Genomic DNA, 13871 nt, shown 5'->3' on the forward strand with positions numbered 1-13871 from the left:
AGCAAAGCTCGGGGAATTAACATCGAGAACTAGGATTGTATTTAGCAATTTAGCACAGTCCTCATTATAGAAATGCATGTCAATTGATTTACAAAATTAATCAAATTTAACCAATCGATTGAATTCGATTTTTTTCTTCTTCTCCACAGTCTGATAGAAAGAATGAAAGCGTGTCGAAAAGTATATGCACAAAAACGTGCTAATCTGATTCATGAGGAAAGGAAAGCATGTATACATATTCAGTCGAATAGAATTGTGTTGCAGTAAGTAATTAAGTATAGCGCATTCATTCAAGACAATAAGGCAGGCTATTGCCGGAGCTGTCCATGGTGCTGACTTTGAAAAATGTGGCGGTATCTCTGCTTTCTCGGTATTCCTTGTTAAACGAAGGATCAATACTTGCACCAAGCCAGTAATAGATATAGGCTACCGTACCTCTGACATTGTACAAATGGAACCAAATGGACCCGCAGGTTCCATTTGTACAATGTCAGAGTAATAATTTTGCAGTCTAGCCTCGAAATCGGCTATTATTATCCAACCATTAACTTATTTGAAATGTTCAAACACTGTCCCACACACATGTGATGGACTGATGGTCATGTTTTTTGCACATGCAGTTAGCGCCCTCCCTCCCTCTCTAGCTCCACTGACTCCCCCGCACACAATGTGCGTCTCTCTCTCTCTCTCTCTCTCTCTCTCTCTCTCTCTCTCTCTCTCTCTCTCTAGTCCTCCCCCAGCAGATGTGAACTGTCCCCATCACTTTCTTCTCGTCTGTTTGTGCTGCTTTACGCGACGCTACTGTAACTGTAGCCCAGCGGGATTAATTTTGAATTTTGTCATTTGGATTCTTTAGCCATGATGAAAGATCCATTTGTCTTCGTTTTCATCACCAGTTCCTTTCTTCTCTTTCTTCTGTCGGGTGAGTATAGTGGAGCCTTTGTAGTTTATCCGGAGATCTTGATACTTGTTGCGTTACATGTGTCTGCTCTGCTGCTATCGCTGCATGCTCAATATGGTATCCTATGCACGTTTAATTAATAATACAATACATCTATAATTCTAACAGCTGAAGAGATTGTTTGTTACCTTTATGAGACAGTGAGTGGACTATTAAAATGAGTATGTTTCCATAGTATCCCATCTTATCAGCTATATCACGGTTTAATCGATGACATTTCGCAGCTCCATGTCTTGTGTGCGTTATCTATGAACGCCCTGCACGTCACTATGTGGCCTTTGATTTAAATCCATTAATATCCCATTCACATCTCCTATTCATGTAATATGCTCCTGTGATTGCTTCCTTATAGTCATGAGTGAATCTGACCTTCAAAGGAAATCCAAACCATAACCAATTTGAGGAGAAAACCAATGTGTTATTGAAATAGACACTTAATGCATTATATAGCCTCTGCCTAAGACAATACTATATGAGTCATTGTGAGTGAGTCATTGTATCATTGTTTCTGCTGAAACAACTGCAATTTCCCTCTCTGGATAAATAATATATCTATCTATCAGTGGAGAATCACTCAGTCAACCAATCAATCAATCAAATACATGAATCAATGGGGCGGCATTGGCTCAGGGTATAGAGTGGCCGGTGGAACAGCCAGATGGATGGCAAACGTGAGCTTCCCAGTTCAATCCGGGGCTCCCCCAGAGTTAGTGTCGAAGTGTCCTTATATACACTTCCAGTTTATCAGTATACATTTGTTTTGCATCCATTATCATTACTAAACAATCAGTCAGTCAGTCAGTCAGCCAGTCAGTCAGTCAGTCAGTCAGTCAGTCAGTCAGTATTGGGGCAAACATTGCAGTGGCAGAGTACATCCTTGTCCTTGACCCTGATTTTGGCCCACTGCTCTGGTTCAGGTGGTACCGGCGGCTCGGAGGCAGAACACAAGCTGTTCTCTGTGATATTCTCCAGCTACAACCAGTACATACGGCCCGTGGAGAACGTATCAGATCCGGTGATCGTACAGTTTGAGGTGTCCATGTCACAACTGGTCAAAGTGGTAAGTATAGTGACTCATGTATATACTGTATGTGGCCGTATGTCCCCTCACTCTCTCTCTCTCTCTCACTCTCTGCTGTGATTGGTGTCTTCTGTGACATGCATCACTTCCACTGTTCCACTGCTCCAGTGAACTGTATATGCATCACGCATCATTGTTGCTGTTGGGTGGAAACCTGGCTATATGTCCAAAACTGTTACTCCCAAATAGCAGATATACATGTTCAAAACGCCTTGAGCTTGTAGATCTGCAATTTTTGCTACTTTTGTATGACACTGTAGCATGCAGACAAGACAGTATATGGCGTTAATTTAAGAAACATAGAAAGCTAAAGTATGGCGATAAGAGCTTTCTGCCCGACAGCAACAATGTCCTGTACAGTTCTAACTCCACCACAGTGGAAGATATTTCACCCAGCTCAATGAGCTCATGTCCTCAGCTGGTAAGACAAGGCATTGCATGAATAAAGCATTGAATGGGGAGGCCCTGTGCATTGCTGCGTGTGAACATGCCATTGATTCATTGTGATTAATGTCCGCAAGGAATACACATGGATGTACAGCAAATTGAGCACAAAGTTGCTCAAAACCTTAACCTTCCCCTTATGATATTTAGTTTAGTGACACAACTAACACAGTTTGTGTTTGCTTGAGATTTCCCCCAATTTCTATACGGCTAAGAGAAGAAGAACAATAGGAACCTTGATAAAGAGAAAAGGCTGAGGAATGCTTTTATGATCATCAATGAGATGAAATAGTGAAAAGAATGCCACTCGTCTGAAAGTAGACTTGGGTGGGAACATCAACTACGAATTAAATCTTTAAAATGTTCCTCATTTTGCTGGGGACCCCCTTGAATCCCACCAAGGACCCCTGGGGGTTTCCTGGACCCCACTTTGAGAACCAGCACTGTGTTAATTCTCAAGCCGAAAATGAGGGTACAGTAGTAGATGGATGAGTGGTTGTCAGGGCCAATTGAGATGCCTTGGATTCTCCCAGCCCTGGAACAAAGGCCCACTTCCAAAATGTCAGCCAGAGGGAAACTGATGAGTGATGGCCTGTCACTGTGTGTTTTTACGAGGAATTGTTGGTAGAGTACTATTTAAGATCCAATATAGTGCCAATGCAGAGTGGCTCCCAGTTTTCTAAACCTGAGCCATAATCTATGGAAACCGGAGGACATAAAGGGCAGTGTGACATGCAATTGGTCATAAAAAAAGATGGGAAATTTCAGCTCCATACTCTGTAATGTTCCGTACTACTACTATTCCGTACTGTTGCCCACTCCTGTTTGGAAAAACATGTTATATAGAGCAGCGGTTCCCAATCTTTTTCAGTTTGAGAAACTATTTAACTAACTATTTAAAAAAGAATGGTCCATGAATGGACCAGAGCTACATCCCTATACCTGCTTTCTCTGCACCATTTAAGGCTGTTTCTATTATTATGAAGAAAACAAGATGTTAAGACCGCTAAAACAAATAGAATAAAGTTTACCTTCAGAAAAAGCGTTGTTTATGGCTTCTGAATGTAGGTCTTTTAACATGTAATGTCTATGGCGTGACGTCACATCAACACCACTAGGTCTGGAAAGGGGGCGTGGAAAGGGGGCGGGGAATGGCTGTGAGCCAGGCCTATAGACCGATTCCGTAGCGGGTCTCATGGTCGCAGCCTACGTATTTCCTGTAGGCGGACTCGACGTAGCTGCGGGGGTAAAACCCTCACCAGGCGCGCCTCTTCCACTACAGTGAACGGCATAGTGACTGATGTTAGTTTGCCTCAAACTTTACTCTTTTACCTGCTTTTTTACTAACACTAACATTACAAAGATGCCCAGAACATCGAGATGAACCTGTGTAGTTTATGGCTGCTCCAACAGTAGTGGCAACATACAAAATAAATAAATACGGAATGTCAAAATATCCACCGTGGTGGCTGAGACCAGAGCCATTGAGTAATGGTTGAGACAAAGCAGTGAAAGGTCCTGAAAGATACATAATTTCAGTCTTACTCAATACCCAATCTTTCTGTTTTATGAACACAAGGCTGCTGTATTTTATACCTCATACTAAGCATTTAAAGTATGAGGTATAAAGTACAGCAGCCTTGTGTTAATAAAACAGAAATATTTGGTATTGGGTAAGACTGGCGTTATGTATCTTTCACTGCTTCGTCTCAACCATTACTCAATGGCTCTGGTCCCCGCCACCGCGGTGGATATTAGACATTCCGTTTTTATTTATTTTTTATGTTGCCACTACTGTTGGAGCAGCCATAAACTACACAGGTTCATCTCGATGTTCTGGGCATCTTTGTAATGTTAGTGTTAGTAAAAAAGCAGGTAAAAGAGTAAAGTTTGAGGCAAACTAACATCAGTCACTCTGCCGTTCACTGTAGTGGAAGAGATGCGCCTGGTGAGGGTTTTACCCCCGCAGCTACGTCGAGTCGGCCTACAGGAAATACGTAGGCTGCGACCATGAAACCGCTACGGAATCGGTCTATAGGGGATATTGCAGTGTGCTGCTGGCTCCCCAACGTGTTTGTAAGTGGCATGTTTAGACATTACATTCCTTAAACACGAGGTCACATGTTCAATGCAGCGCAGCAGTCATATATGTCCATCCATGCTTTTCAAAAGTGCCCTCAAAAGGGGCAAAATGTTGTTCAAGGGCCTGTTCAAGGGCCACCATTCCTGACTGCCCCCTGCATTCTTCTGACCCTTTTGGTAAAATGTGTAGTTGTGTACATGAGTGTGTCCCAGGGCTGCAGTGTGTAAAATACAGCAAAGGAAGTGATAGGAATGGTGTATATGCACACAGAATAACTCTTCCTACTTCAGGGCCGCTTACCTACTTCCTTCACAGGTGTTACTGATTATACTAATTAAAGGCTCTGTAGGTGAGAAGGTACCTCTTGTCTTCACATACTGTACTCTACAGGTTGTGTATTCAGATTTTCAGAACATAATATTTAGCGAGGAGTCATAAGGAGAGATTATTCAGGAACAACTATTAAATATGATGTTGTTTTTTTGCTGCTCTTCCGCTCAGTGTAATAGTCGAATAAAATGTCAGAACAACATTAAAGTGGTGTAACTGTATTCTGCTAAAGGAAGAGCAGATACGAATTTACTGCTTTATTGTCCATTATAATTACGTGAAATCTTATTTCCTCTTCAGTTCAGTGCACTGTTTCACCACCGCTGGCACAAAACATTAAGAATGAGTGCAGCGATACATTTCTAGAAAAGAAAAGAAAAGAAAAGAAAAGAAAAGAAAAGAAAAGAAAAGAAAAGAAAAGAAAAGAAAAGAAAAGAAAAGAAAAGAAAAGAAAAGAAAAGAAAAGAAAAGAAAAGAAAAGAAAAGAAAAGAAAAGAAAAGAAAAGAAAAGAAAAGAAAAGCTTTTAAAAGGGGGAAGAACCCTGTCTGGGCATCACTGCTTCCTTGGACGTTGGTGAAGATGCCACTGACAGATGTTTGGCCCGGGATGCCAGCCAGGCACTGTCCCAATGGAGAGACCACTGCAGTCCTCTAGCTGTCCTCCTCCAGTGATTGCGACACTTGCCTTGTGAGCACTGTTGTTCTTTTTGGCCAAATGCCACAACATTGTTATGTCTTCTGCAATGCGTTGCCCTGAACCAATACACCACTACAGTGCACATGTATATATTTACGACACAAGCCAATTTCTCCCTCTCCATATTTGTCATTTTTGAGCGGTGCCTAACCATAGCAATGTGTGTGTGTGTGTGTGTGTGTGTGTGTGTGTGTGTGTGTGTGTGTGTGTGTGTGTGTGTGTGTGTGTGTGTGTGTGTGTGTGTGTGTGTGTGTGTGTGTGTGTGTGTGTGTGTGTGTATGTATGTATACATGTATCTATGTAAAAGATTCCGGCTCGCCCCCCTGGGCGTGTTGCTGGGGGTCTGGATGTTGCGGGGACCCCCACACGCACAGTTGCACCGCTCACTTCACACAAGTGTGATTGTGTTTGATATTCTACTACCAGACCGCCAAAAACTATAGATTTAGAGACTATAGAGATCCCTCGTCAACTACTGTACTGTATACCTTCGATTTCACAATCTGTGAAGTTACATTAGTCTTGGATATGTACTGTATAGGGTATAAATGGCTAAATTCTGGGAGTTTTTCCTAACCAATTAGGGGTAAAAATGGAAGAGGATACATGCACAGTCTGTAATTCCACACAGATTCCTCCGCCACGCCATGATTTATGGTGAAAACATCTTTTCATATACATGTACAAAAATCACCCATACGGAGAAGCACAGAACAATGTTTACGTATTTTGTGTGGATCATATTGCATAGACTTTCATACCTATATACCCCCCACATACGCCCAGGTCCACATGAATGGCTCTGGGTCATGAGATTGGTTCAATCACGGTCCAAGTAGCCCAGAGCAGGCCTATATCCTCCTCACAACCCTTCCCCTCGCACCCAGCTCAATAGAGCGTCGCAGTCCCGCCCCCTACCAGGGCCCAGGAAATGATTCTCTGTTCATTTTCCTCATAGACATTTCAAAAAGTATTTATTTAAAGACATTTATACCGCGGACAAAGCCAACTCTTGTTGTGACAAATCATGACAACAAACAAAAAATGTTGGGCAGAACAAATAATTAGAAAGAGGAAAAAACCGGCAGGTTACAACACTTTTTTTGTTGTTTTTCTTCTTTGTAATTCTTTTTTTGGTCCAAAATATCGTGTTTGTTGTCATGAGTTGTCACGACTCGAGTTGGCTTTGTCCGCGGCGTAACCGGGAAAAATGCATTGTGAATCATTTCCTGGGCCTGGCGTCGTCATGAAAGGGGGTGGGACTGCGACGCTCTATTACGGGCTTGTGTCAAAGTTGAGACTGACTGACTGACGGCTGTAATCCAGTGTGTGAGTTCCCATGGCCCACTTGGTTCCAGCTCTTATATGGCCAGGAGGGCTCAGGTGTTCACTGAATGCTATTCTCCAGGAACAGTACCGTTTCAATACAACTACAACTCACGTAATTAATAGTATGGCTGAGATGATCACCTGTGACAGCTCTCCCCTGCTCTCAAAATGTATTAATTTATTATACTTAAGCTCATGCTCTATTTCTTTAAAATCCCATTTTACTTTATTGGATCAATTCTTTGTTTTTGCAGGATGAAGTCAACCAGATCATGGAGACAAATCTGTGGCTGAGACATGTGAGTTCTCCATCGCCGTAGCCTGTCTGTTTGAATGGACCTTGAGCAAGGTCACCAACTACTGGCACCTCTGTCATATATGAGAGTACTGTAGGTAGGCCAACAAAAGGTCTAGATTGAATTACTGATTCACTTCAATTTCTGAAGAAGGAGCTTTCAAAAGGATTGATCACACTTGCCCCAGTCAGCAAAGAGTTTTTTATGAAGATGCACACACTACTACACTGTATAATGTATATTGAATTGTTAACTTCTTATTAAGAAGATAAATATATATGTATACTTTATCTAAGTGCGTATGACTGTATATGAGTACAATAGAGGATGTGCATGTAGGCTACTTCAATGAAGAGTACTTGAGCAGTACTAGTATGAACAGTACTTGCTAGTTAGCCTACTCTGTAGCACATAGCCTACTGTACATCTCTTTTCCTTCTAATTACTTGACTACATTTACAACCTTGCACTTTGTAAGTGTCTGCTAATGCCTTAACTGTAAACTTACACAGGAAACGTACAGCAAACGTTTTATTACACAGAGCTCATCTTGCCAAATAAATCTTCTGAATGAACACGTGGAAATAACAAAACTAAATATCCGTTTAACCCATTAAAACCGGGGGAAATCGTCTGTGTCATTTCTGTTTTTTGCCATGGCTATTCAAAAATGCCAGATCTGCAAGCTCATAGCATGTCACTCGTGCCACGCTGTGAGCTTGTACGTCTGCTGAAAGTGTGATTTAGAAGGCCTTTTGTAGAATCGGCCTCAAGCTTCATTGGGTTAAACATCCATGAGAACATCAGATCTGTGATCCAAAGTGTTAAATGTCGCCCCCCAGAGGTCCAGGTTGGCCTTGAATGATGTCCGTTTCTTATTTTAGAACCATCTCTCCATATTACACAGCTTGGTGGTTTTGTTACGTGCCGGCTGATCCCACATACTGTACATACATGATGCCTGGTGCATGATGGCACAATGAGGGAAATGATGCAGTACAGGTCCTCCCTCTGGTACAACAACCACTGAGCAAATTCTCATATCTGCGCTGGGTTAGCATTATGTCTATGGTGCTCACCAGCTGTTTATAAAACCATAATAAGACCTGCATGAGGCCGATTCTGCAAATGCCTTCTTATAAAATCAGTAGTTCTCACACTTTTTTCCTGCCAAGGACCCCCCACCAAAATGATATTTGGCTGCCGACCCCCAGCTGAAACTGTTTTGTGTGTTAAAAGTTTTATTTATTTTTGAATCTGAAATAGAAGACGTACACAAGCTTGCTGCACACTGAGCTTGTATATCTGCTATTTTTGAGAACTACTGTTCTAAATCCTAAGAGTTTTCTGCCTGGGGGAAAAAATGCTATAGCCTACAGTATATAGCTAAAATCTAAAATGACACAGATGCTTTCCCAGTTTTAATATCGGAAAACATTTAATGGCCGAGCATGGAGATCTACAGATGGCAATGGTAAATGGTGCATTTATATAGCGCTTTTATACAAAGCACTTTACATAGATAGTGCATTACATTCACCCATTCACACACACACACTTTCATACACTGATGGCAGAGGAAACTATGCAAGGCACCAACCTGCATATCGTGAGCAATTTGGGGTTCAGAGTCTTGCTCAAGGACACTAATTTGACACTAACTCTGGGGAGGGCGGGCCGCGGGATCGAACTGCATGGGAACATCGCGGTTCCTATCCGGCCACTCTACCGGCCACTCTACCGCTGAGACACCGCCGCCCCCCCCCTGTCGGTCAGTGTGGGTTCAAACCACTTAGTGTAGGTCATAATAGAGCTAAGGAGCAGCATGGCCTCTAGGACTTTTAGACGTGTTCATTCATAAATGTATAATGTGAGCTTTTGATGTATAGATAAAACAGTTGCATGAGTCATGACAGGTTAAGATAAATAATTTGCCAATAAAATATGTATCATTAACACACTCTCAGAATTGTTTAGATCAGTGTGAGCCAGTCAAGGCATCTCACTCTAATATTAAAAAGTACGTAATTTATTCTAATTGTTGTTATTGCAATTTACGAGCTGCGTTCGCTTCCCGCGTTTGCGCGTCTTACTTGTGATAATGGCTTTATTGATGACCAGAATGCAACATAACTAATATACTGCTAAAACGGAATGCTACTCTCATTGGTCTCAATGTTGACGCCTGACGGTAAAACTTTCTTTCTCTCTTACAGATTTGGAATGACTACAAACTCAGATGGGATCCCAAGCATTTTGGTGGTGTAGAATTTATCCGTGTGCCGTCGAGCAGGATTTGGAAGCCAGATATTGTTCTTTACAACAAGTGAGTTCTAGAGGGAAATCATTGCCTGTCACGATTACTTTATTGATTGCTACGGTTTCATAAATCATATTATGCACACAGTGTGCACAGAGTATATCATACCACATTGTATACATGGGCTCATTTTAGATTGTGTTGTGCTGTTCTTTAATGGAGTGTAAAAGAGCAGACTGCAATGAAATGATGCTGCAGGCCATAATATGTCTGGTTAATGGCCCTGTGACACACTAGTCAATATTGTCTAAAGCCGGCCCAGGCCGTAGCGTAACGGTCTGGGCACCGGACTGGTGATCCAGTCGCGGTGTGCCGCGGGTTCGACTCCCGGACCCGACACGGCCTTTACCGCATGTCATCCCCCCATCTCTCTCCCGTTTCCTGTCAGCCTACTTTCTATCCCTTAAAAAAATCAATAAAGGCGTAAGCCGCAAAAAAATATCTTAAAAAAAAAAAAAAAAATATTGTCTAAAGCCTTCCAATGTAAACTTCATTGACCAACTTCTACTGTGTCTGCCACTCTATCTATTTTCCTCCGGCCGTGTCTCTATCTGCTTCTCTTTCTCATTCCACAGTGCAGTCGGAGACTTCCAGGTGGACGACAAAACGAAGGCTCTACTTCGTTACAACGGCGACGTCACCTGGATCCCTCCCGCCATATTCAAAAGCTCCTGCAAGATCGACGTCACCTACTTCCCCTTCGACTACCAAAACTGCACCATGAAGTTCGGCTCCTGGACCTATGACAAGGCCAAGATCGACCTCGTGCTGATCGGCTCGAGCATCAATCTCCGGGACTTCTGGGAGAGCGGCGAGTGGGTGATCATCAACGCCCCGGGATACAAGCACGACATCAAGTACAACTGCTGCGAGGAGATCTACACGGACATCACCTACTCCCTGTACATCCGCCGCCTGCCCCTCTTCTACACCATCAACATGATCATCCCCTGCCTCCTCATCTCCTTCCTCACCGTGCTGGTGTTCTACTTGCCCTCCGACTGCGGCGAGAAGATCACCCTGTGCATCTCCGTCTTGCTCTCCCTGACCGTGTTCCTGCTCGTCATCACGGAGACCATCCCGTCCACCTCGCTGGTCATCCCGCTGATCGGAGAGTACCTCCTCTTCACCATGATCTTTGTCACCCTCTCCATCGTCATCACGATCTTTGTGCTGAACGTGCACTATCGCACGCCAAAGACCCACACCATGCCGTGCTGGGTGCGCAGCGTCTTTCTGGGGCTGCTGCCCAAGGTGATGTTCATGACCAGGCCAGAGAGGGAACCGGAGAAGGAGAATGCAGCGTCTGGGTCTGATCAGCTGCTGCCACCCAGACCCTGTGCCGTCCACTCCTCCTCTGGTACTTTACCGCAGAAGCCTCAGGCCCTCGCCGCCAGTGCAGTGTCCAGCCTGGCCCATCGTCAGCGGCTCGAGCTCAGCACAGAGCTCACGAACCTGAACAATCTGAGCGGGGGGGATCCCCAAAATACTCGGGCCCCTGGGACCCTGTGCAGGGAAAGCCACTGCACCTGCTGCTGGCACCAGAAGTCTACGAAGCTACCGTCAGACTCTGGGGGAGGGAGCTGTGGGCTGGGCAGCCTTGGGGTCCTTAGCCGAGGTGGGGCTGCCGGGGTCGCGGGACACGGAGGAGCTGAAGGAAGCCCATGCTCCAGCTCTGAGTCTCTGGATGTAGGACTCCTGTCCCTATCGCATCTCTCCCCAGAGATCAGGGACGCCATTGAGAGTGTCAGATACATCGCTGAGAACATGAGGCTACAGAATGAAGCCAAGGAGGTGAGTCTATCTATAGCCATTTACCGTATTCTAACATGGTGGCCATGGCCATTTGAGGGAGGTTGAACAGGGAAGGAATCTTAAATATGTTTACTCTAGCTATTAAAGGATAAGCAATGAAAAATTACTGTGACCTTGGTGAAAATAAATAAATAAAAATACTGAAGTAGTTCCTCGAATGCAACAAAATAATATTAGTGCTAGCCTACTTAACACGGAGCCCCCCAGAAGCATAGATTAACCTTTGTCTGGCAGCCCGCCAACAGCGTAGCCTGCGTTTTCTAGTCTTTATATTCTTTAATTCACATTTTGATCGGATCGCATCGATGTACAGGCAACAGGATCAAAACCAATGTACAGGCACCAGGATTCTAAAAGCAATGTGTGGTTCAAGGTATCAAAAGCTTTCGATAAGTCAACAAATAGTGCAGCACAAAATAGCTTGTTATCCAAGGCTGAGGCAATATCATTTAAAACTAATGTCGTAGCAGTTATGGTACTATGCTTGGCCCGGAAACCAGATTGGTAAGGACTCAAAACACTTTAAGTTGATTATTTACAAGGGATTCAAAAAAAATTGCGAGACATGAAAACTTGGAGATTGGACGATAATTATTTGGGTCATTTTGATCTTGTCCTTTGTGCAGGGGAACCACATGAGCCGTTTTCCAGGCTCTGGGTATGGGTATGATACCAGATGAAATGGACAAATTAAAATATATTATGTATTATATAGAGTTAAACTCAACATACAATAACGTCTTAGCTTACAATGTTTGTTATGATGGTTGGTGATACAGTATCTGTTTTATTCCTGTATCATTATTTTTTATATTGCTTGTGTAATGTTTTCTAGTTTTGTGTATTTACTATTTATATTATTGTCTTGGATCCCAGGAGGACTAGCTGTTGTTTAGGCGTCAGTTAATGGGGGTTCCGTACTATATGAATAAACAATAAACAATAGAGTGCAGAAAGACGGCAGTGTGGTACTGTCTGCGTTTTGCAGCCTATACCAAACCTCAGCAGGAACCTACATCAGACAATGTCAATGTTACAAGGCAAATGACAATGTATTTTCACTTCCCAGGTTCAAGACGACTGGAAGTACGTTGCTATGGTGATCGATAGGATCTTCCTGTGGGTTTTCGTCCTGGTGTGTATCCTCGGAACAGCTGGACTCTTCCTGCAGCCTCTGTTACTCTTTGACGACATACTAAGTTACTATGAGACTCCAGACTCTCGAAGTACATGATAACACATCAAAATCCTTGCCATTGGGCAGAAACCATGTATCTCCATATTTCAACTTTGTATGTTTTCTTTTTTGTACATTAATGCCCTACTTTGTGTTACTAAAGTGTCACTCAAAAGTAGCAAAAAATAGCAGATCTACAAGCTCACAATGGGTCGCAATGTAATGCACTTAGAGCTGGTAGAACAGATTTAATTAGCTGTTATTTCTTTACGCGAAAGTTAAAGTGGCTACATCTGTGGATTTTATAAATGTTTAACCAATGAAAAGTAGGCCTATTAACAAGAGCTAAATAATAACTATGGGCCTCAAATGGCCAACCTATGCATTGGAACTCCCTTTTTTCCCATTTTCTGAAAAGTAGCCTAACTGTTATGGACATACATGGTTTCCACCCGACAGCGACAAAATATACATTTTGATGGACTGTATATTTTCAAACGTTTCCATGTCAAGAACCCCCGAATCGATGCATATTTGGCCGTGGACCCAATTTCATGTCAAAGACCCCCGAATCGACATACTGTACATACTGTACATTCAACAACAAGTGTATTTATTCTCATTACTGCATTACTGTATTGCACTCTGGTTGGACGCCACTATTCATTTCATTGTCATAGTATTTGTATACTATGTGCAGTGACAATAAATTGAATCTAACCTAATCTAATCTAATCGATGCATATTTGGCCGTGGACCCGAATCAGATTTTGTGCCAGGGACCCCCACAAAGATCTTTTTTAAGTGGTGCAACCACTTCATTCAGTACAGTACAGTAGAGAGACCCCCTGGGGACCCCCACACGGTAACTCAAGTCATTTCTCAACCGTTTTGGACGTGGGGCGGCTCGCCGGAACCGGCCCGGCCCCCATAAAAGGAACACTTGGGTTCATGCAATCTGAGTACCAATTGGCAAAACAAAGGAAAAACAGCGTCCTCTAGTCACAGTCTGGCTTGAGAGACTAGGGTTCATGTGGTTAAACTGCTCAAGTATCTTCTGTAAACTACAGGATTAATTATGTTTGCCTTGAGGAAAGTCTGATTGGAGTAAGAAAATGTGAACTGTAATTCCAATCCAGGTGCAGGCCTATATGCAAATAAAGAAGAATTATACACTGATGCAATGGAGCCAGTTTGTAGTTTTGTACTACTGTATACAGTATCCAGTCAGTGTGCTGTAAAGCCAGTAATTATTGTATTAATTAAAGCAACATTTTGTGATGTAAACACAACAGCATTGGTTACATGTTATTGAATATATTTGTAAATATATGTACA

At 43.0% G+C, this 13871-nt stretch overlaps 1 protein-coding gene across 1 annotated transcript in view; it reads left to right on the forward strand.

Annotated features, from left to right (window-relative positions):
- Nucleotides 1-861: 861 nt before the first annotated feature.
- LOC310854691 (neuronal acetylcholine receptor subunit alpha-3-like) overlaps nucleotides 862-13871 on the forward strand; it is a gene marked incomplete at both ends in the record, with an annotated part of 21126 nt that continues 8116 nt past the window's right edge. The window contains 6 exons of the mRNA XM_083759366.1: nucleotides 862-922; nucleotides 1879-2021; nucleotides 7180-7224; nucleotides 9438-9547; nucleotides 10117-11335; nucleotides 12426-12582. Coding sequence (XP_083615492.1) covers nucleotides 862-922; nucleotides 1879-2021; nucleotides 7180-7224; nucleotides 9438-9547; nucleotides 10117-11335; nucleotides 12426-12582 — 1735 coding nt within the window. The remainder of the gene's footprint in view (nucleotides 923-1878; nucleotides 2022-7179; nucleotides 7225-9437; nucleotides 9548-10116; nucleotides 11336-12425; nucleotides 12583-13871) is intronic.

The sequence above is a fragment of the Protomyctophum parallelum genome (genome assembly GCF_964188405.1).
Source record: "Protomyctophum parallelum genome assembly, chromosome: 2".
Lineage (NCBI taxonomy): Eukaryota > Metazoa > Chordata > Actinopteri > Myctophiformes > Myctophidae > Protomyctophum > Protomyctophum parallelum.